Below are 22,578 nucleotides of genomic sequence, written 5' to 3' on the forward strand. Positions count from 1 at the left end.
TTATGAACACATTCTTCTCTCGAAGTCAGACTTTATTATGTGAAAATGAAGAGGGAAACACATGTGAGCAGAAACAGGGAGTAGGCTTGGCTATCAGGGAGTAGCCACGACAGGCCAGTCACGTTCGTTTACTCCTCCTTCTCCTTTTTACTTTTCTCATCGGCCTTTTTGGCTTTCTTTTTTCCCTTTGCTTTCTTCTTGTCCTTTTTCTCTTTTTTACTTTTCTTGGCAGCCTTTTTCCCCTTTTTCCCTTTCTTTCCCTTTTTTGCAACTTTCTTTCCTTTCTTTTCCCCCTTCTTAGCCTTCTTTTTCCCTTTCTTGGCGACCTTCTTTCCTTTCTTTTTCCCCTTCTTAGCCTTCTTTTTCCCTTTCTTGGCGACCTTCTTTCCTTTCTTTTTTCCCTTCTTAGCCTTCTTTTTCCCTTTCTTTGCGACCTTCTTTCCTTTCTTTTTCCCCTTCTTGGCCTTCTTGGCCTTCTTTCCCTTCTTCATGGCTTTCTTTCCTTTCTTTGCAGCCCTTCCTTTTCCTTTCTTGGCGACGATGTCAGACGATGCTGCAAAATGAAAAAGGGGTATATGTTGAATATTTGATCTTCGATGATATGGCGACAGACAAATGTATAAGATATGATGCTGTTACCGATGAGATATATGAGATATACGATATGATGCAACACCATGCCAAACTAGATATCCAAGCTGAGGGTTTACACAACTCATTATAACTAGCAACTAGCATAGAGGAATCTATGCACGTTAGCAAGTAAAGTCATAGATTTCTACAATCTAGTGTTACTGGGTCACAGGGGAGGGACTAGGCCGCGCCATTGCTGCATCTGGATTATTTAAAAACAGATGCAACCACTTACGTTGACAGCTCATGCCATCTTCTGCTGAGTAACCTTTGGGACAGTATATCTCTGAAAGAAGTCAACAGACTAAAACATGGTATCAAAACGATCTGAAAATAATGAACGGCTTCACTGGAGTATTCCATGACTGATTGTTCCGGTGAGCTCCAAAGCTGGGAGCAGACAGAGGTAAGTGGGGACCGCAGCGGTGTTTAAAATCTTATATCAAAGTAAAAAGAACGCCTTTTAAAAAAAACTCTTTTTGATGGTGTGTCTGTTAATTGGGAAAAAGGTTCTGAACTTACTGATGCATCTTCCCTTGTGCACTTTGTATCCCTTTGGACATTTGTTCACTGAAAATATTAAATAAACAAAACTGGTTGATTTTGTAAGAGGAAATAACTGAACGCATGCAGGAACGGGGAATGAAAGACGGCAGAACATTATCGAACAACATTGAGGAACTGTCTATAAGAACCTCAGAGGCCGTTTTGTGTGTTCCATCAAGTAAGAATGTGCCTCAATTAGCTGAGTGTTACTTACAATAGCAGTTTCCTTTCTTGTACTTGTAACCATCAGGGCAGGTGAGACCTGAAGGAGAAGGATTGGTATTGTTTGACAGTACTCCCCGACAGCATACAGGATAAGCTGTTCTCCGTCGTGAGACAAGGTGTCCTGAGTATCAGCAACAAATGATGCAAAACCTTAAGTGTTGTTGTCAAAAAGATTAAATGCATGACCCAGTGAATCATCTCAATGATAGCCTCATATTCTTCAGACAAACCATTGCTTCTGACAAGCATCGAAAATCGACGGCAACATCAACAACTACACGTTGAGTTCTGCCTGAAATACTACTTGTGAGAAATACTCACGGACACAGCGTCCCTTCTTGATCTTGTAGCCCTTTGGACATTTCTTTACTGGAAGGAAAAAGACATATAAAGTGAAATCATTTGTTACTGACGAGAAGTAATAGGACATAGCATTTCTTTGAAGGTCTGATTTAAAAGGTTGGACGTTGGTGCATCAAACATGCTCTCTCATGAATTTGTCAAATGAACGTTAAAAACAGGATGCTATAATTCAGTCAAGTTCTGAGAAATTGACACAAACACTTACAGACGCAGAGCATTTTCTTGTTCAGAGCATAACCCTTTGGACAGCTGACCTCTGTAATAAAAAAGATGGCAAAGTAGAGCATAATTCTGGCCATTCTCCAATAAGAACCAGCGTTAGTGACCAGGACGAATTGAGGCAGATGACAGCTTTTGTCACCAGAACAGGACTATCCATCTGAGATTGAGAAAGCAGAAGAAGAAGAAGATCATAGATCGACCCACATATTCAAATGATCCTATGAAATGGCATTTTACATCTTTCTTAGATTCATAAATACCATTCACTGCAGTAACCTTCTCAGGAATGTGTTCTCATCGTTACAATGGAAATCCTCATCCACTGAGGCGTGTTCTCATTAGGCCTACTTACTGACGCAGTGGTCATCTTTCTTGATCCAGCCTTTGGGGCAGGACTTGGCTGAAATCGATAAAGGATGAAATAGTGTAAGAAGATAACAAAGCATTCGTATTAAGACTCCAGTGTGCGTATACAAACTATTACACATGTGACTTGGTGATTGTGTCACGAAATTTGTGATTTTATGACAATCTATCTTACCAAGTAACATGGTTACAACACTTCTGTGTGGAAATAGGCGTTGAGTAGGTTTTATATCACTGAATTGTCACTCCTAACCTCACAGGAATGGCGACTTACCGATGCACGTCTTCCCCTTCTTCACATATCCGTGAGGGCAGTGAGTTGCTGAAAATGTTATCGAGATCAGATTCTGTTTGATCTTGTCGATTCCGTCAGGAAATGAACGGGATGAATGAAAAGGATGTATCGTAGTGAAAAGACAAGATTGCGTTCTGAGAAAGAGGTGAAGAAGCAAACGTGGGTAGAGAAGGATGAATAAGAAGGTAACATGTATGGAAAAGGAAGAGTGAAAAGAGGTACGATACCGTACCAATTTAGATATACATGTAGATCAGCGAAAGGAAGGAATAGTGTACTGAGAAACAGAAGTATACGACGCAGATGTTTATGGTGAAGGATGAGTAAAAAGAAGGGAACGTGTATGGAGAAGGATGTCACGTAACATTTAGACTACATGTATATAGCCTCAGCCTTTTGATCGATCAAAGAATATTTCAGATAAGTCATCGCGAATTCCTGCTGACTCTTTGTATGAGTTGGATAGGGCGAGCTGATGGTTTGAGAACTTTAGGTCCAGGTGACTCCTGCTGACTCTTTGTATGAGTTGGATAGGGCGAGCTGATGGTTTGAGAACTTTAGGTCCAGGTGACTGGCATGATACTTACGAACACATTTTCCTTTGACTTTCTTGAAGTTGGTGGGGCACTTGTGCACTGCAATCATAGAGCATTAAGTTCGCAGAAGTACATTTTCTTGAAACATCGTGACAGGGTGAAAGGTATTTACCAATTTACCAAAACCTACATGTTCCGTTCACGTTACCTAGCTTCTAAACATACCTTCTTAAAGCTTATTTGCTCTGGCCATGGTTGCATTAACTACAAACCTCTCTATCCAAGGCTTTGCGGAACAAAACCAACATATTCCATTTTTGATACTGTGCATTACCACCTGAACGTAAGGCATAAGTCAAAACCTCGCGGAGTTTTCTACCAGGGCGAGCACAAATTCGAACGAAGGTTAATCGATGCGGTTTTAAGTTATGCTTAACGGAACTGCTTGTAATACTTACGATGGCAGTGGCCGGACTTTGTCAGAACGTAACCCTTGGGGCATTCCACCTCTGAAATGAAGATAGTCATGTTTACAGAGGAAACCCCATATAAAACAGGTAGGTCATGTCTGGAGCCGTTTGAATGTGGCGATACGTACCGGGAACCACGTACTGTGGCGTCGATCCGTTCATTTCGTATTTCATAGCTAAATACATACCGTTATCATGATAGTTAACATGATACTTGAATAATCTGACCTTGGGAAATGCATTCTTTAAATTTGACCTAGACCTCAACAAATCTTGCTGACCTTGACCTGACCTTTACTTACTGTAGCATTTGTTGTCGTACTTCTTAAATCCAGGTGGACATTTTTCAAGGATGCATTTGCCTTTTGTAAACTTGTAACCTGTGGGGCACTTGATCTCTGCAAGACAAATAACCATTCATATAGACTGCGTTGGGGAAGGTAGGGGAACAGAAGATTCATACATAGGCTTATAACCTCAGACCTGTCTTCTCTATAGCCACACATCTTAATCCATCATCGACCAATACATAGAGACGAGTTCTCAAAGGGAGACTTGATTCACTCCGCAGGGCCTATGTTGGAGCCAGAAAACCCAAGTGTAAGCAAGACAATGAACCCCTGCCGAAAGCAAGGCCAGAGTTCCCTGACTCTGTTGTGATTGTCAGAGGCACTTACTCAGGCATCTGTTTCCGTCCATCGTGGTTCCCTTGGGGCAGCTCTTCACTGAAAGGAAACGGGCAGACGCTACAGAGATACCCAGTCACAGAAATTGAGGTCGAATAAACTTTCACCTGATATGTTACCTCGAAGTGAAGAAGGATTCACCAAATATCTGTGGCAAAACACCAACTCTTTTGATATTTATCACAGACAGAATGAACCCCATCTCTAATCTTAGCACTTAGAGTACGATACGATGACAGACTTTCGTAATGAACCCCAGAACCCCGAGCTTCATAATTGAATCATCATGCTTTGTATTCTCCTCCTTAATTCGTATATCTACGACATCTGAACCAGATAGAGAAGACAAGTATACGTGTCATTATTTAGAGTTGGGACGTTTCTCAATGTGTTTATGTTCAAACCTGTTGTGAAGCCGATTTATTTAACGGTTAACAACTTACTTAAGCATTTGCCATCCTTCAGTTGCGCATTCTTGGGGCACATGATCTCCTCTAAAAATTAATCGAGAGATTTGCCATTTGTAACATAGCACTTACAGTTTACACCCAAGACATAATTTGTTTTTACTAACGCTCGAAATCAATAAATTGTTACAAATTCTGACCTGAAAGTCTCGTCTCTTTGATACCGTGTTACATTTTACGGTGATTGAAAATGTTCCAATCCTATCATTAACTCCCCCGTCCCCATCCCCCATACACTTGTCTGCAATGTGCCCATGATAATTATGTGAAACTAGAGGCAATTGACTTACCATGGCATTTCTTCTTATCACATTTCTCTGAAGTATCAGAGGAGGGAATTATATACTAACCTAAATTACTCAAATCAACTTACAAATCACTTTATTGCAGTAAAGAGTAGTAATACGTGCCATTCCTGGCATCTTTGCACTGAGTGACCCCTGATGACCTCATGAGTTTCGTCATCAGGGTAAATTATTCAGTGCAGCATAGGGCCATTACAAACGCCACATAGTAAACTAGCACGAAAATTCGGTAAAATTACTCAGTTCAACTTACTAACGCAAGTGTCGTCTTTCTTATCACTTCCAGACGGACATTTCTTCACTGCAAAATATAAAAGTTCGCATGTTTTCATTGTGTATGATAGTTATTGAGAATACAACCTTACTCGATACCACATGTGCTTTAATAGAATTCAACACATTTTATATCCTACCTTGGCAAGTCCCCTTCTTTTCCTTAAATCCTGGTCCGCACTGCACCTCTGAAAATTGTGTTGGGGATTTTAGAATTGAGATGAATGCGCCGCCGATCCCAAAACAAACCGGAAATGGGCTCTGTATTTATGTTATCCTCTGGCACAAAGCCAAATCTTAAGCTCGGAAGTCTATGATTTTCCCCAAAAAGCTAAAAGTACATGTAGACATGTATAGGGACAAGTCAATGTAGTTATCAATTGAACTGAGGTCATTCTAGAATTCCTTTATTTTCCATTTGTATTGAGCCAAAGTAAAAAGCAGTACGATATTAAATTCACTTACTGGCACATTCATTTTTGTGCTTTGAGTATCCATTTGGACATTTATCAACTGAAAATAAAGAAACAAATGATATCATACCATTAAGATCATTCAACAATCACGAGATATAGTAGAGAGACCTATGTGACTGGCGACGGCTTAACGTCACCATTTAGCCTATTTGTCAACTAGCTTACCATGAAACATGAGTTAACAGATGGGAACGTGTATGGAGAAAGATGTCTGCATTACATTTTTGGAAGTGACTACTTGGCAAGCCCGGCTTACCAAACAGCGACTTTTTCTTGTCCTGAATGGAGAGCCGAACTCATTAATATTAAAGTAAAGTCTCCAGCTCGCCAAACAGGGTAGATTTTTTACCTGTTTGGCAAGCCCGGCTGGCCGAACAGGGTGGCTTTTTAGTGCTGTTTGGCAAGCGGCTCTCCAAACAGGACAAAAAAATATGCCTGTTCGGCGAGCGGCTTGCCAAATAGACCCGGCCTACATTTTTTGCACATGATTTATTTCTCGGACATCTCAATTCTGCAAAATAACACTGAGCATCGATTGATGTTTTCCTTCATTTGATTTGATAGCACGTATTAAAGATGTTTATTGTACATTTAGCCAACCTTTGCACGAATCTTTGAAAGCATTGTAGTTTTCTGGGCATTCCAAAACTGAAAGAACAGAAGGTTTGAGAAGAATTATTTAGAGAAAGGTGACCTCATAAAAGGCACTGTCGACTGTTCTGCCAGATGTTAAGAATGTTAATGTTCAGTGACACACCAGCCTTAAATGTTCGGTGATACAAATTTACAAGCTTATCTATAGTGTGATGTCCTACCATGGCCAGTGATTCCTTTCGGCATAACCTTCTATCAATCTTATACTTACTGACACAACGACCTTTGTGGAACTTGAAACCAATGGGACACCTGGTCACTGAAATAAAAAACCCATAAAATATAGTCAAACAATAGTGATGATTTGGATCCTGGCGTTCCGATCCACTTAAAATCAATTGCAGCCTGCAGCCTTTTCTTGAACTCTTCTTTCTTTTCAGCTCTCCGCTACCCCCATCATAGAGTTTCACAGTAACTTCTTGATACTTACAAACACATTTCATCTTCTGAAGGGTGTAGCCCTTTGGACACCTGATTCCTAAAAATGAAATCGTCATATATCAATTTGACATCAAGTTTGAAATAGAGTTACAAAGTTTGTATCACAACTAATTAAATTCGGTAATTCAATTACGGAGTTGTTGATATCACTAATCAATTCCAAAGTAGTGTTTGTAATGGTATTTAACAAAAATATCTGATATTTCTCTTCTTATTTTTGAGCTGACTTACTGATGCATCGTTGCTGGTGAAGGAAGTAAGGTTTTGGACATCGGTATCCTTAAAAAGAGATCAACAATCAATTAATCAATGTATCATTTCAGAAAAAAATAATCAAATATGAAAACTCCTAAGTGGAAGTGATAACATAAAAAAGTAATTCATATAACAGAATCAGAGCAACTCACTATGACATTTCCATCCGACTAGTTTGAAATCCGCAGGGCAGCTCAGTTCTGGAAGGACAGAAAATACATGGCGCTTGGAGGTCATAAAATATATGACAAAACATAGTTTATTTCTAATATTGATGACAAAGTGATTAACAAAATGGATTACAGGACTTATTGTCCCAATAAGGATCCTTCTTCAAAACATTCCACTGTTACAGAGTGTGGACTTTGACTTGGGTTCAGTCACTTACGATAGCATTTATCCTTGATTTTCTTTGTCTTTGGTGGGCACTTCCTCACTGAAATATCATCCATGGCATAATACTGAGTTTTGGGCAGCTTTAAAGTACATACGTATCAAATTTAAAGATAGACTCCACCTACTGCCCGTGTTCAGATGAGCCTTTTGTAATCTTTCCCATCAAACAACTTCTATATTGACCAAAATGTATAAAGCACTTGTTAAGTTGTTGGCAAGGTTCATGAAAGCTTCAATGGAAAGTATAGAAATATGAAATATTATTGATAATACTATCATAATCAAAGACGTTTTCGTCAAGAGGTACTTACAGACACAATGGCCTTTGACCATCTCATGGGAAGCAGGACAAGCAGTCTCTGAAAATAGAATGAGAAAATGTTTAATTTACCAAAATTGGTTTTGATAATTCATAATTTTTCAGACAGTGTCTTTGTCCTCATTGATGGCTAACCTGAGTCATGATATTTTGATATAATAGGATGGGATTGTAAGAATTCTGCTTTTAAATCTAGTTTATTAAGAAAGTTGTAAATCGATATATCTGTTGACTTACTGATACACTTCTTGCCTATCTTCTTATAGCCTGGTGGACAACTGACGACTAGAAAAGAAACAGCATAAATTTATAATCACACAGAAACCTACTTGGTAAAAGACGTGTAACAACTGATTTCCTCTCATTACATAACAACTTTAGTTGATACTTACGTTTGCATTTCATTCCAGAGAGCTTGTATCCCTTCGGACAACTTATTCCTGAAACAGAAATGTTGAAAGTAACACAACGGCAAACTTAATCTAGGAACTGGAAGAAGAGGGAGCGTGCTCTGCAATTCTTATCAAAATTCCTGGACAGGTGTGTTCCAAAATTTCATGAGTGGTCAATTAAAAAAACAACTCAGACTGATGCATATCAGCTAATTCGTCAACTCTTGTCAAAAATCGAGACACCTTTTTGGGGCATTTTGATATACTTACGTATGCATTTTCCATGGTACTTGATGAAGCCGACTGGGCAGTTCACCACTGTAACAGAAACATGTTATTTAGGGAATTGTACACTCTAGGATCTCATAATGATTTCATCCAAGAGTCAAAAGGGGCAAAGACTCTCTCACATCGTAATGCACCAACGAAGCCACGCAGAGTAAATTTGAGAGATTTTGTTGGATGTCTTTGCTATTTCCTACATGAATTGGAACTTACATATGCAGTGGCCATCTCCAGTAAGTTTGTATCCCTCAGGGCATCGATAGCCTTGAAAAGAAGAAGAATGACACTTCTCAAGAACATTATCATGTGTAAAATACGTCACGAACTGAATTATACAAGTACACAGAACATTCTCCTTACACTTTCCATTCTTTTTGCTCATCTTTCTTCCCTGTTTTACTCGTTCAAGCTTACTTATTTCTCTCCATATATGTTCCATTATTTCCACACCTCTTTCTCTTCACGCAGTCCCTTCAAGTATTCATCGTTCGCATCACAGTTCATTCACTCAAAGATTGAGGTAGACACTGTGTGAAGCATGATATCTTAAAGAACTTACGGACACATCTCTCATCAACCTTCTTGAAGCCCACAGGACACTTGACCACTGGAAGAAAGTGACTCAGTTTATAAACAGCATTGATTAGTGATAGAATTTAGCAACAAGACTTACTTCATAGAATTAGCTCATATCAATACGATGTCATCAGTACCTTTGTGTGAGACATTTTGATCGCATTACCAATGACACAAATATTATATGCATCAACAAATGTTAGATAAGAAGACTTAACATGTTGATAACTTAGTTTTAAGTTTGTGACCTTACATATGCATTTATGATTCTTAAGCTTGTATCCCTCTGGACATCGGATTCCTGAAAATGAAAAATGGACCTCAGTTGGGTACAAAAAAACTTTAAAATGAAAGTGGCCAATGGTAAAAGATGCCTATACTATAGGTATGTTGAAGAATGGATAGATATATGTTTCGGTTTTTGGTTGAAGTGGATAAGTCAGTTAGCTTCGCGAAAAGGAAAATATGTAATGACTTACTGATGCAACTTCCATCTGCTTTCTCAAAGCCTTTCGGGCAGGTTTTCACTGAAAGTAAAATATTGGTGATAAAGCAAACCTTGGGAGGGCCCGTCAGGATCTACGTTCTCATTAACCTTAATATTAAAAATGTTTGCAAATCTTACTGGAAAGTAATGCTGGGGATCATGACCAACTGGAAATTCAAGCATACATGTCATTATCAGATAAGCAACATCAGGACAAGGGATTTTAGATCTTCATCCCGGGCAGATACTTACAGATGCAAGTTCCGTCTTTGTTAAGGCCATATCCAGGAGGACAGATGTAGCGAATGCAGGTATTGCCTACCTTCTGGTAGTTTGACGGGCATTTATCAACTGTAAAAAGAGAAGTTGAATTGAAAATACACGTTTCAGTGATAATAGTTATTTTGTGGAGATTTCATTCAAATGACTGGGATTGCCCAACAAGAGTTTCGTCCAAGAAAACTTCGTTGATCGAATTTGATATTTGATGTACTTACGGACACATTTCCCTTTGACCAGTTTGTAACCGTAGGCACACACCATACGGAAGCAAGTCTGTCCGATTCTCTTGAAGCCAGCTGGGCATTTCACCACTGGAAAAGAGAGGCAATTTAGTTCAAAAATAACATATTTTCATTTATAGAATACAATTCCGATTCAATATCATTAAGTTATTTAAGAAGTACGTCATCATATCACATTATTCTCAACCAAGTCGAACATTTTGTCAAGAATTTGCTAAGAATCTTTTACAGGCCAATGGGTCGGTCAAACTTACCCAAACAGGCAGTAATCTTGTCCAACGGGCATTTGGTTTCTGTAATAAAGATATATGAAATGAGATTATTTACTGCAGGGGGGCTACTTGAAACAGCTACGATTTGCCAGAACTGGGACCAGTAGCTCAATCCGCGTTATCAGTATTGCTGGTGATAAGACCTAACACCAACTACTCGTATTCAGATTCAGAAAGATATAACGCTAAGTCGAGCTAATGCTGATGTTTGTCTCCAGCGCCAATTGATCAACCATGCCCTGTGTCTGTAACCTTTTTAAAGAAACCTTTTAAAAATGCTACAGTCTTCTGCGTTTATTGCAGAGGGGCAACCGGTCATGGAACTCACGTGCACACTTGATGCCCTTCTTCTTGAAGCCTGGGGTACACTTCACCTCTGGAAAAAGATATTTTCAGAACTTGGTAATTAAATCATGAACTGTGTAATTGATTAAGAATTATTAAGTAAGGTAATATAATTACAAAGCTAGTAATTTTATAAAATAACGAAAATTTCTTCTTTATGTAATTTAATTGCCTTTGGTAATAGAATTACATGGATTTTTAAAAATATACCTCATACAATCACTCTATTTAAAGTAAAACATTGGCAATTACGGCATGGATTGTCATTTTAGGTAGAAGGAAACCAGAGGTCTGGTGCCAGTTGGAACCACTATACTTGCCCATGCATCTGTCTTTACCCACGTTCATCCCACCTCCAGGACACTTTGGCTTCAAAGCTGAAATAAAATGAACACGAGTACTTTTCATGCATTCAACAGTATCCCTGCTTATGAAACCAAGCCTTTCTTTCTCTTATCATAACCTGTTTACAATATAAGTCATGCCGTATCATAAAAAGATTGGCCTTACAGGATTGACTTACAATATAAGTCATGCCGTATTATAAAAATATTGGCCTTACAGGATTAACTTACAATATAAGTCATGCCGTATTATAAAAAGATTGGCCTTACCAACTTTCTTCGCCTTTGGTGGTTTCTTTGTTGGCTTGTCTGTTTCTTTAGGTTGTGGTTTGGGTGTGGTTATCTTTGGTTTTTTAGTTGTCGGCTCTTCCTTCTTTGGAGTAGGTTTCTCCTTAGGTTTACGTGTGGGGTCTATTATTCGGCGCTTCCCATTCACTTAAAGAAGCAATATGTGGTGAAAGTTACAGAAAGTTGTATTTCATCAAGATGAACGTTATACAATATAAGACGAGTGGCCGATAGCCGATGTTTTGTTCAATGTTTTTGGGGATCGACCCAGTATGTAAACACTACTAGTTTGACAGACTTCTTACCAAGTATAATATGTAGAACCCTTTTTCATGCTGACCTGAAAATCGCCAAAGTTGATTTCGAAGATCGGACTAATTCAGAAGGCGAAATGATATTAGCTACTTACTCTTGACGCACAGGAAGGAAAGGGGCTTGTAGCCGGGTGGGCAGTGGTTGGCTGAAAGGCAGACATTCATACTACGATAATTTGTCAGGTTATGAACTTGCTTTGTAAGGCACATGGTCACACTTTGGAAGTGTTGGCTTCAGATCACATTTGATTTTAGACAAAGGAGGTTCCACGGTGGAACTAAAAATTCGAGTTATTCCCCATCGTGGAACCTCCTTTGGATTCTAGAGATATCATCATCATATTGAAAAAAAGATATAATTTTACTCACGTTTGTCGCGAATACATTTTCCTTTTTTGTCCAAGTGGCCACCAGGACAATTATGTTTGTCTGAAACGAAGGGATGAACTTTGAAAATGATAAGGGAGTTGTTTACTCAGGTATCAATGCACTTCCTAGGTCACCAGGGAGCACTCTGTCTTCATTTGTCATTCAAATCTAAAGGGAAAGTTTTTGTCTTTCGATCATGTCTCGAGAAATAGATGCTGAAACTTACCGTTTACGCATCTGTTGTGGAGCAAATGCTGGCCAGATGGGCATTTCTCTGAAATTATATATGAGTTGAACTTATGTTTGTAATGGAATTCACATGAGTTGTAAATTGATACAAATCAAATTTCCATGATCAAACTTTGCGCGATTAGCTTGATTAGACTACTTGAGATACGACTTATCTTTTGCCAGCAACATATCCTTGTGCAGGGACGAGGAACACTTACTTTTGACTCTGACGCATCGGTGTGAGATCCGAATGAAATGTGGAGGGCACTTTTTATCTGAAAACAATAGACATATGAGCTATAAATGATTGTTCGTAACAATTACAATAACCAATAGCCAATATGAAAGTCTTGTTTTTTTCGGCTCAAAATGAAGCAACATCATCAGTCCCAAAACATGTACGACTTTGAAAATTTTTCAGAATTTTGAACTTATGAAAGGGTTAGGGTTGGAAAAAATTTCTAAGTCCAAATATTTTTTTCACTTTTTTTTTCATCACACTTGGTTCCGATATCCACTTGAGGAAGCTTCATTGATGGTAATACAATGATGTGAACAAAATACCTACGATGTGCCTTGGTGATTTTGTGCGGGTGAATAGGTTCATCTGAAAGATGTGAAAATGGATTTTAAAGATTATCGTTAAACTTTTTTTGACGTTGAAGGTTACTTATCTAGTCAAACACTTGCAGTGTCTTCATAGACTTGTAACTTGGAGAGATAAGTGGCACAGCGTATTTTGGATAGCTCGGTCGAGAAGGACAAACTTAGTAATCACAACTGCATGCCCTCAGGATGTCAGAGCATCGATGCCTTCCTTAAGGCTTTCATATGCCTCATATCAAAGTGCAGAATCACCAACTAAACCACCAGAAATGATTGAATCGTTACAAACCTATTTCATTTAAACTTGACGACCCTGGCTTCGTCACCGGTTTAACTGTTTTCTTTGCAGCCGCCATCTTTGGTTTAGAAGCGGCTTTCTTGGGTTTATCAGCCGCCATCTTTGGTTTAGAAGCAGCTTTCTTGGGTTTATCAGCCGCCATCTTTGGTTTAGAAGCAGCTTTCTTGGGTTTATCAGCCGCCATCTTTGGTTTAGAAGCAGCTTTCTTGGGTTTATCAGCAGCCTTCTTTGGTTTAGAAGCAGCTTTCTTTGGTTTTGCAGCAAACAGTTTTGGTTTAACATCAGCCTTCTTTGGTTTAGAAGCAGCTTTCTTGGGTTTTGCAGCAAACAATTTTGGTTTAACATCAGCCTTCTTTGGTTTAGAAGCAGCTTTCTTTGGTTTAACAGAAACCTTTGGTTTCACGGGAACCTTTTTGGGGTTTGCGGCAGGTTTTTTCTCAGCCGTATCTGGTGCAGCTGACCCATGTTTGTTGGGATGTTTGTGGCGAATCTTTTGTAATTTGGCGACCAGTTTCTTGATGTCGACTGAAAACAAACACAAGAGAAGATTGTATTGAGCTCTGGTGTTATCAATGATGTTGATTACCATCCGAAGAAATGGTGAACATAACACAAGAACAGAAATCAGTTAAAAGTAATAAGTTCAACCAAATAAAGAAAGAAAACGAATAGTCATGAAAAATATATATCATAATGTAGCTACCATCCTGATGTATGCCTCTCTTTCCTGAAAGAAATGAGAAAAACAATTTGATATAGGTTGTTTCCCTAATACTAAGAGGAATTTAAATAAAACAACACCTTTTAAAACTTTGTTGGCAATAAACGAAAATAAGGAAGTAAAGGAGCATATGAGACGCACAAGCACAATCACTATGATGTAGACAGCCGCAAGTAATTACTAAATGAATTGCAATGTGCAGATTAATATCATCTGGAAATGTTCGTACGGGAACTAGTGAATTCCACAACACATGAGGCACATTTGTAAGTTTTGAGTTCGTGACCAAGTACTAGCTCATGTTTATAACAATTAGACTCAGTTAGAATCTCGTAAATGTATGACATTGGGGATATAGAGTTTGAAATCTTCATTCATATTTCACATCTATTGGTTTTATAGTCCTACTCACTTCTTCTTAGGCTTTTAACGCAATTGCCCTCCTTGTCTTTCTGGAAACCTTTTGCGCACTTGCCAGCATTTGGTTTCACTTTCTTTGCTAGATTGAGAAAGAATGGGAATATGAACTTCGAAATAATCTGGAAATTTCTTATAACAGAGAATTAAATGATGCATATGGATAACGTTCTGACTATGAAAGGAAGACTATACAAGAAACATCCAAGATTATCAACATTTTCAAAAGAGTTCGAGTACAAAAAGTTTGCTAGGGGAGGGAGCTAGTGACAAATTTACACTTTTAAACTTTGCCCTGCAGCCATTGTGACCCTGACCTTGTGCTCACTTACCAAGGGCATTACTTGTTGCTTTAGAGAACGGGTTCTGCGCCTGTATGTTGTTAATTTTCACTCCCTTAAGCACCATCATTTTGGCACAGTTGCCTTTGATTAGCTTCTCGCCCTTTTTACATTTCTTCTTGGGGGCCAGGGCTGCAAAAGATTTAAACATGTAAATTAGTGATGACAGTGTAAGGAAGGAGCACTCTGATTTGCTAGCATTTAAAAGCCTTTGGCTAATTGGATGTCACGCCCTTCACTGGGCCTGTCAGTGTTGATGTGCTTTTACGTCTAAGAAAAAGCGTATTATTTTTAGTCCAGATGATTTTCTTTTTGAATACCCATGTCCTTTTTATCCCCATAACAAATTAATCAGGTTCCAATGCTTTTATAACCATATGGCATTTTTGCATGACAACCCAGTGTTGGAGAACGTTCCGCTTAAATCAAGGCTTCAACTAAATTCTCTATTAATTTTTTTCCAAAATACTGACTCCTTACTCACTGACGTCATCACAAAATTACATGAATAAACCTTTGCCAAAATGGGGCACAACACATCAACATGATAAACCGGTATAAAGCAAAGGGCAAGATTTCCAATTAGCCAAGATATACAGGGATTGATAGAGTGCAGCAGTATGCAAAGCTGGGGTCGATAAGTGGACACGGTCTTTAAAAGTGTCCTGAAGGAGGGTCATCTGCAAGAGCCAGTCATCTTACCCGCTTTCTTTGCAGGGGCTGCTTTGGCTGGGACTACTTGCGGGGCTACTTTCGGAGCTGGTTTTGCGCCTGAAGATTGGCCGTCTGGGTGCAAGAGCCAGTCAATCTTACCCGCTTTCTTTGCAGGGGCTTCTTTGGCTGGGACTACTTTCGGGGCAGCTTTCGGAGCTGCTTTCGGAGCTGCTTTCGGAGCTGGTTTTGCGGCTGCCTTACCTGAGAAGGTTTAAAACAGATTCGTTATCAAGAGTCACAAGGATACTGAATTGAAGTTGATAGCAAATTGACAGAACATCCGAATTTCAACAAAAAAATAATCTAGCGTTTGTGTATCGGTATCTGTTTCTCTTTGAAAAAAGCTGCAAGAACGAAACCAAGAATGTTGGATACAGGTATCAATTCATATTCAGAATACTTACTCTTACATAACTGTGACACCTTGTGGAAGTGTGGTTGGCAGGCATGACCTGAAAGTATGCATTGAACGAACGTCATGATTGTACATGTACTTTCAAGTGAAATGAACATTTTTGATTTGTGTAAAGTTGAGCTTCATTGATCTTATATATCGAGAAAGAAGAGAGCAGTCTTGTCTGCTCAGATTTATGGAAATATAGAAAGAGACGATGGTCAAATAAGACTCACCTTTCTCAATGCACTCATGTCCTTTCTGTTCATATTTGTCTGGGCATGCATGCACTGAAATAAAATCAACAAATGATTATGAAGTAAATGAAGAGAAAAAAATGTTGTGGATTCACGGAGAGTCGAACCCGTGACCACCAGATCGAAAGTCCAGCGTTCTAACTGAGATTTTCTTCGCCTGTAACAGCCAAGCTATGGCGATATGAACCTTGTGCCACTTGTTCTAGATCATGAAATATTTAGACTTAAACTGTCGTTTGAATGATCAACAATGATACATCATCTTATGAGGCATGCGCTATTGAACATAATACATGTAATCTCAACTCACATTCCGACAGGCAGAGATCCCTGGTCCTCACATAGTGAAAACCATCGTCACATTTCCCTGGAATTGAACAAATCAGTAAGAATCAGATCAATATCAAAATGGCGAGAGGCGTATTCGCATCTTTCCCGAGATCAAATGTTTTGTGTAATTTAACAATACAATTACCTTATAGAATTACAAAATATCGTAATTCAAATTTCAACATATTTGTATTAAACTTGGTAATTAAAATAACCAACTTTATTTTCAGCGAATCACGAGTTTTTTTTCAAAACTGATAGTGAGTTCGAGATTCCATTTCCTCAGATCTGTAACTCAACTTAATAGGATGATTAAGTCAAAATCAAACCGAGGCGAATTTCAGTAACTTCAATAATAATGATACTCATGTTCTGGTCAAAAGTTTGAGTACCCAGACGAAAAGGTTATATGCGATCAATCTAAACTTACTTTTTCCTCTGTAGCAGAGTTCAGCCTTTGGTACGTAACCGGGTGGACATTTGCCTGCAGAATAAGTTAGTAATAAAAGGAAGGATGCAAAAACTGGTGAGGTCAGCAAAACTTCTGGTGATCTGTGGCTAATGTTCTTACTGAAACAGAAGCTTAAAATGAGTGAACTCTTGCTAAATCCGATGATCAAAATCGAACTAGACATCATTATAAACTGTAGCCACATTCCACCTTCTCCTGATCCTCATTGCACTTTTCACCTACCGTGATCCTTCTTGACTACTGCTTTCAGAGGTGTCATATAGATTGAAGACTTTTCTGCATTTGTTTCTTTTGCAGCTGGTTCAGGCACAACAGGCTTAGGTGCGGCCTTCGTTGGTTCAGCTTTTTTTGGTGCACCTGGTTCAGGTGTAGCAGGCTTAGCTGCGGCTTTCTTTGGTTCAGCTGGTTTTGCAGCATCTTCCTTTGGCGCAGCTGGCTTGGGTGCCGCTGGTTTAGGTGCCTCTTTTTTCGGTGCTGCGAGTTCAGCAGCTTTCTTTGGAGCAGCTGGTTTTGGAGCAGCTGGTTTTGGAGCAGCTGGCTTAGGTGCAGCTTCCTTCAGTGCAGCTGGCTTAGGTGCAGCTTTCTTGGGTTGAGCTTCCTTTGTTACACTTGACTTCTTTTTACATCGAAGTGAAAGCTTGTGGAAGTGTGGACTGCATTCATGATCTGCATATACACAAGTTGAGTAAAAGGAAACAAGTTAAAAGACATAAAACCAGTCATTTCAAGTGGTAAGCAACAATGTTCCCATTTGACAATATGTTCCTACTACAATTTAGAGTCAGAGACGAATCTAAAGATCGTCTGAAGGTCATATTAAACTCACCTTTCTCTACGCATTCATGTCCTTTCTGATCGTATTTCTCTGGGCAGGAATGCACTGGAACAGAAATCAGGAAAATGTTCACGATTTTTCCCAGAGGACCGTTTCTTTAGAAATCGAGGATTGAGTAGTCTTTGGCAAGAGCAATAGTATGATAAGTTGCAGATATCTGATAAAAGTATGATGTGGATTGTGTGATCTCAACTTACGTTCGGAGAGGCAGAGGTCCCTTGACTTGACGTAGTGGAAGCCTTTGTCACATTTCGCTAGAATAGAACAGACGCAAGTAAATAAAACAACTACTTATATTGCATATCAATAAATAAAGCCAGTAATCATTCAGAAATGTGGGAGGTGGTTAGGTGTTGTATCATCAACATACATGAAATGTACCATCAACACGCAAATAACAACGGAAAAAGCGCACAACGCACTTTTAAATTGAGTAATAAGAAGGGAACGTCTATGGAAAAGTTCGTTAAAACAAGTTAAAATGTTAAACGATTGTGCCTGTTTCAAGTTAATCTGCACCTGAGCTTACGTACCTTTTCCTCTGTAGCAGAGCTTTGCCTTTGGAATGTAACCTGGTGGACATTTGCCTGCGGAAGAATGGAAAATATTTGGTGAAAATAGTCAGTACGAGCTGGTTTCGACCATTCTGGTAAAAGCTTGTCCAAAGTCTAGGGCTATCCCTGTGGCTCAAAATACGTTGCAACTCCCCAGGTTTGTTACAGTATATGATTTCGTGAAAGTATAACTTCATTCAAGAAAGACTTGTATCACTTACCATGGTCCTTCTTGACAAATGCTTTCATTGGTGACATGTAAACTGAGAACTTCCCTGTTCCCTTTTTGGGTGCAGCATCTGGTGCAGCCTTCTTTTCAGCAGCTTTCTTTGGTTCAGCCTTTTCAGCAGCAGCTTTCTCTGGTGCAGCTTTCTCTGGTGCAGCCTTCTTGGCAGCTGGTTTCTTGGCTGCGGGCTTCTTGGCTGCTGCCCCTTTTATATTCTTCTTCCATTTGAGAAACTCTGCCAAGTCCTTCTTTGACATGGTGATCTTACCACTCTTTTTGGCCGCGGGTTTTACCTTTGCTGCAACAGGTTTTGCTTTTGGTGTGGCCTTTTTCTTTGGTGCGGTAGCCTTTGCTTTTAGTGCATCTGTCTTCTTGGCAACCAATTTGAGAACACCTTGTTTCATTGGCTTCCCTGCCGGTGGTGCTGGTTTCATCAGTGGTGATTTCTTTGTGCCAGGCAGTGCTGCCTTTGTGACCTTAACCTTGGGACCTTGGCGGGCCAGATGAACTGGTTTGGCATTTTTGATCAATTTGGCATCAACTTCCTCTGCAAGGAAAGATAAGATATGATTTGACGTACTATAATGAGCAATTCTTCTTTATATGCCTAGCGTGGTTTCTACTACTAGTGCTATCCCAAGATCGTGAATAAACGAAATCAAATCTTCTTCTTAATGCAGTGTTTTATCACACAATAAAGCATTGTTGGTTAGAGGTTTCATTCTTTATACTTACTTCTTAAGCACATATTGCTGGCCTTATCCAGTTTGGTACCAGGCTGACAGCGGGCAGTAACTGAAGTAATGAAATGAAGAGTTAGTTTGTACACGATAAGGACGAAGGTGGACGAAATATGGCTCAAGATTCGATTTGATAAAGATGGACTTACGTGATGGACATTTGCCGTGTCGTCTCTCCTCCCCATTGGGACATTTGCCTGCAAAGAGACACAGTGGTGTTTAGAAATGATCACTATTGAATGTGAGCGATGAAGCCGAGAGCATTTAGATTGTTGAGAGAGATGCCGTGAGTTCGAATCGCTTCCAAGATATTTACTTCTTTCCCATTAGAGGACGAAGGTCGTTATGGAAAGCTATATTATTCGTTGTTTTAAGACAGGCCATTCCCAAGCTGTAACTGTACATGCCCATGTTATAATGAAAGATAGCGTACCATGATGATGGATCCTCTCACACTTGTGGATGCCTTTCTTGAAACCGTCTGGGCATTTTTCTGAAAGATAACTCGGGGAATAAGGTAAAGATATGTTGGTGGCAGTGAACCTTGTGTTCACGTTGGGAAATTGACGAATCAATAAAAGATAGTTTTGGTACTAGTAACTCGATGTTTTGAAAATGTACACATACCATCACGGTCAACACATTTTCCTTCAAGCCAATACTGGTTTGCAGTACACCCGTGGCCGTTTCCGAGATCTGAAAAATAAACATGAGAAAAGGTTGACCAGAATACAAGGAATCATAAGTTTCATAAGTTTATTTTGAAAATGCTTGATTGAAAATTATATCAATTTAGCTAGCATGATTACGATCAAGAATACACAAAGATGAGTTTAATCAATAAGTTCATAAAGTAATTTGACTTACTTTTAAGACAGACGCCTCCACTCGGATGCGTTCCTTTCGGACACTTGGCACCTAGATCAACATTTAACAAGAAAGTGAGCGAGATCTCCTGGACACCAATCTCACCAAATATGGGCCAACCTTTGCCCCACCTTCACCTATTGCAGATACACGCGGCCTGACAACGCCAATACAACAGTATTTCGAACTTAGCTCGACCACATTTCTAGCAGACGTAAGAAATGGACTATGAAGCAGAGTGTCAGACACCCAAGAACCAACGTGAAAGGATGACAATGACAAACGCTTTCTTTGAAAGTGAATGAAACGCCGTACGCCATCATTTGAATAGGGAACCGACATTCATCACTACAACTCTGTTACTTACTAGCATTTCTGAGACATTGGCCAGTAGCGACAGACTTGGCATAACCTGGGGGACACACATCTGCGGAGGAGAGTGTTGGCGTTACTACAACTTTGACCATCTTAAGAAAGGAAGATTCTGGCCATGCATATGGGTATTTCGGTCACCAAGGACGTTATTCAGTTACAAACGATGAGAGGACGTTGCATAATCGCCTGGATAGTATACGAATCACAGAGCAAGTCATCATTTACGAACGGTAACCGATGGAGATGACTGGAGACAGGAATTCAACATACAGATTCGTCTGTCGCACATTTTCTAAGAAACAAAAGAACATTTTCGTGAAAAATGCCAGTTTACCTCCACTTTTAACACATTTTCCCTTGACGTTCTGCTTTCCTGCTGGACAGATAACCGCTTTCCCCATCCCTGAACGTAAATAATCAAATTAGAGATAAAAGGCAAAATGGAGATAAAACTGAAATAACACAGAAATGGAGACGACAGAAATCAAACGTGTTGCCCGCACTTGCATGGATCTGCAATAAGTTCGGATGAGGTGGTGTTCGAGATCAAATGATGATCATGTGGTCGGTGTTCAGGTATCAACCTGAAATGAAAGGTTACCCACTCTGTCCTGAATATAAAAATCTGAAATTATTATTGCTGTACGCGTTCTTGATTGCGAGTAAGCTATGCGGATTGATGCAAGCAGTCTTCACTTTGTTAAGCTCCATGCAAAAGCGGGATATCAGCAGGCATTGATGAAAAATCATGATTCATTGAGGCTTCGAATCCTCCAGGTTCGACCATTTTGGCCGGTTTGCCTCATTCTGCGTCATTTCCTGAACATCTTATCCGGTGTTTTGGCATCATATCCGGCTCCTCTCTTACCCCCGGTTGGCACCTTGGGTTTCTTTACCACTTCTTTGGGCTTCCGTCCCTTTATATGTGGAGCTACGTCCGCTGAAGTAGAACATGTAGACAATTTAGTTACTGTCTCTATCTCCGCTTTGAAAGAGTAGGCCTACTTTAATATACATGGCGGATAAAGTTAGTAGCTACAGCTAGCTAAAGAAACGTCAGACACGGTTGAAAAATAAGTTTTTCTTACTTTTGATACATTTCTTTCCGAACGCTTTCATTCCCTTTGGACACGACTTTTGACAAGTCCCGTTCTTTAACGCGTAGCCTTTCGGACACTTAGGCACACAGACGTCCTTCTTCCTCTCTGTCCCTTTCGGGCACCTCACCTTAGGGATTATCTTCTTCGTGGGTTTGAGCACCTTCGCCCCTGTGGGTTGAGGCAAAGAGTGTTAGAAACCTCAATGTCAATCAATATTTTGTTGTTGGGAGTATTCGATTTTTCATTACACGGTACCGTAGTCATTTATAGCTTGACTTGGTGGGAGGTTCAGCGATTGCTATTACAAAACATAGCCATACGATTTAGGTTTAAGGTTTTACTTGTATTTAACCTGTCAGTTACTGCTGATACAGTGGAACCTACGTTTCTTCTAACAAGAAGAAACAAATATTCTAAACAGTATCTAAGTCATACCTGAGACACACCCCATCGTCTTCCTGTCCCAGCGATCTCCCTTTTGACATTTAGGGGCCTCTAAAAATAAATAAATAAAATTTATTTATTTTCAGTACCGGTAATGTAAGTCGTTATAAAGCACTATATAGCGTTATATAGCGTTTTATACTATGAAACAGTCGCGAAGTTCTTTATATCTATTCCCCAGCCTAATCCAGAAACCATTTAGTATGGACAAAGAACGATGGTCATAGAGTGGACGATTTTCCGTTGTATATAAGCGAGGCGGTGGGTAGGAGGCAGAATGGGGCCCGTGAAGCACGAAAATGACACTGAGCCTTTTGAAGGAACTCGTTTTCAATATATATCTCTGATTCATTTTTTTCCATACACGTCTCCTTCTTATTGCTCGGTAAGAAGATCGACAGTATAATGGTGCGTTTCAGAATTACTAACAAAAGGCTTTGCCGACATGAAAATAAAAACCTCTTTACTTATGCATTTGCGTTTCCACAGGTAGTATCCCGGCATGCACCCTGAAAGGAAGTCAAATAAAAAG

General features: G+C 39.5%; 1 protein-coding gene across 1 annotated transcript in view; it reads right to left on the reverse strand.

Annotated features, from left to right (window-relative positions):
- The window catches only part of LOC135495020 (uncharacterized), a 30,677-nt gene continuing 8,099 nt past the window's right edge, over window positions 1–22,578 (reverse strand). The window contains exons 10-75 of the mRNA XM_064783408.1: window positions 22,038–22,097; window positions 21,591–21,770; window positions 21,371–21,442; window positions 20,837–20,905; window positions 20,495–20,554; window positions 20,128–20,178; window positions 19,888–19,956; window positions 19,694–19,753; window positions 19,410–19,457; window positions 19,256–19,315; window positions 18,516–19,067; window positions 18,274–18,327; window positions 17,938–17,994; window positions 17,732–17,785; window positions 17,128–17,571; window positions 16,864–16,917; window positions 16,414–16,470; window positions 16,083–16,136; window positions 15,857–15,904; window positions 15,552–15,653; window positions 14,730–14,870; window positions 14,393–14,479; window positions 13,963–13,986; window positions 13,251–13,784; window positions 12,924–12,962; window positions 12,574–12,630; window positions 12,351–12,398; window positions 12,125–12,184; window positions 11,851–11,901; window positions 11,424–11,588; window positions 11,130–11,186; window positions 10,793–10,840; window positions 10,447–10,485; window positions 10,166–10,261; window positions 9,921–10,019; window positions 9,661–9,708; window positions 9,435–9,482; window positions 9,165–9,212; window positions 8,819–8,869; window positions 8,591–8,638; window positions 8,321–8,368; window positions 8,166–8,213; window positions 7,921–7,968; window positions 7,602–7,649; window positions 7,366–7,413; window positions 7,190–7,237; window positions 6,948–6,995; window positions 6,729–6,776; window positions 6,464–6,511; window positions 5,853–5,900; window positions 5,528–5,575; window positions 5,368–5,415; window positions 5,100–5,126; window positions 4,786–4,836; window positions 4,334–4,381; window positions 3,959–4,054; window positions 3,645–3,695; window positions 3,238–3,285; window positions 2,630–2,677; window positions 2,342–2,389; window positions 1,973–2,023; window positions 1,726–1,773; window positions 1,394–1,441; window positions 1,156–1,203; window positions 869–919; window positions 1–553 (exon numbers count right to left, since the gene is read on the reverse strand). Coding sequence (XP_064639478.1) covers window positions 129–553; window positions 869–919; window positions 1,156–1,203; window positions 1,394–1,441; window positions 1,726–1,773; window positions 1,973–2,023; window positions 2,342–2,389; window positions 2,630–2,677; window positions 3,238–3,285; window positions 3,645–3,695; window positions 3,959–4,054; window positions 4,334–4,381; window positions 4,786–4,836; window positions 5,100–5,126; window positions 5,368–5,415; window positions 5,528–5,575; window positions 5,853–5,900; window positions 6,464–6,511; window positions 6,729–6,776; window positions 6,948–6,995; window positions 7,190–7,237; window positions 7,366–7,413; window positions 7,602–7,649; window positions 7,921–7,968; window positions 8,166–8,213; window positions 8,321–8,368; window positions 8,591–8,638; window positions 8,819–8,869; window positions 9,165–9,212; window positions 9,435–9,482; window positions 9,661–9,708; window positions 9,921–10,019; window positions 10,166–10,261; window positions 10,447–10,485; window positions 10,793–10,840; window positions 11,130–11,186; window positions 11,424–11,588; window positions 11,851–11,901; window positions 12,125–12,184; window positions 12,351–12,398; window positions 12,574–12,630; window positions 12,924–12,962; window positions 13,251–13,784; window positions 13,963–13,986; window positions 14,393–14,479; window positions 14,730–14,870; window positions 15,552–15,653; window positions 15,857–15,904; window positions 16,083–16,136; window positions 16,414–16,470; window positions 16,864–16,917; window positions 17,128–17,571; window positions 17,732–17,785; window positions 17,938–17,994; window positions 18,274–18,327; window positions 18,516–19,067; window positions 19,256–19,315; window positions 19,410–19,457; window positions 19,694–19,753; window positions 19,888–19,956; window positions 20,128–20,178; window positions 20,495–20,554; window positions 20,837–20,905; window positions 21,371–21,442; window positions 21,591–21,770; window positions 22,038–22,097 — 5,657 coding nt within the window. The 3' untranslated portion in view covers window positions 1–128. The remainder of the gene's footprint in view (window positions 554–868; window positions 920–1,155; window positions 1,204–1,393; window positions 1,442–1,725; window positions 1,774–1,972; window positions 2,024–2,341; window positions 2,390–2,629; window positions 2,678–3,237; window positions 3,286–3,644; window positions 3,696–3,958; window positions 4,055–4,333; window positions 4,382–4,785; window positions 4,837–5,099; window positions 5,127–5,367; window positions 5,416–5,527; window positions 5,576–5,852; window positions 5,901–6,463; window positions 6,512–6,728; window positions 6,777–6,947; window positions 6,996–7,189; window positions 7,238–7,365; window positions 7,414–7,601; window positions 7,650–7,920; window positions 7,969–8,165; window positions 8,214–8,320; window positions 8,369–8,590; window positions 8,639–8,818; window positions 8,870–9,164; window positions 9,213–9,434; window positions 9,483–9,660; window positions 9,709–9,920; window positions 10,020–10,165; window positions 10,262–10,446; window positions 10,486–10,792; window positions 10,841–11,129; window positions 11,187–11,423; window positions 11,589–11,850; window positions 11,902–12,124; window positions 12,185–12,350; window positions 12,399–12,573; window positions 12,631–12,923; window positions 12,963–13,250; window positions 13,785–13,962; window positions 13,987–14,392; window positions 14,480–14,729; window positions 14,871–15,551; window positions 15,654–15,856; window positions 15,905–16,082; window positions 16,137–16,413; window positions 16,471–16,863; window positions 16,918–17,127; window positions 17,572–17,731; window positions 17,786–17,937; window positions 17,995–18,273; window positions 18,328–18,515; window positions 19,068–19,255; window positions 19,316–19,409; window positions 19,458–19,693; window positions 19,754–19,887; window positions 19,957–20,127; window positions 20,179–20,494; window positions 20,555–20,836; window positions 20,906–21,370; window positions 21,443–21,590; window positions 21,771–22,037; window positions 22,098–22,578) is intronic.

The sequence above is a fragment of the Lineus longissimus genome, chromosome 10, assembly GCF_910592395.1.
Source record: "Lineus longissimus chromosome 10, tnLinLong1.2, whole genome shotgun sequence".
NCBI lineage: Eukaryota > Metazoa > Nemertea > Pilidiophora > Heteronemertea > Lineidae > Lineus > Lineus longissimus.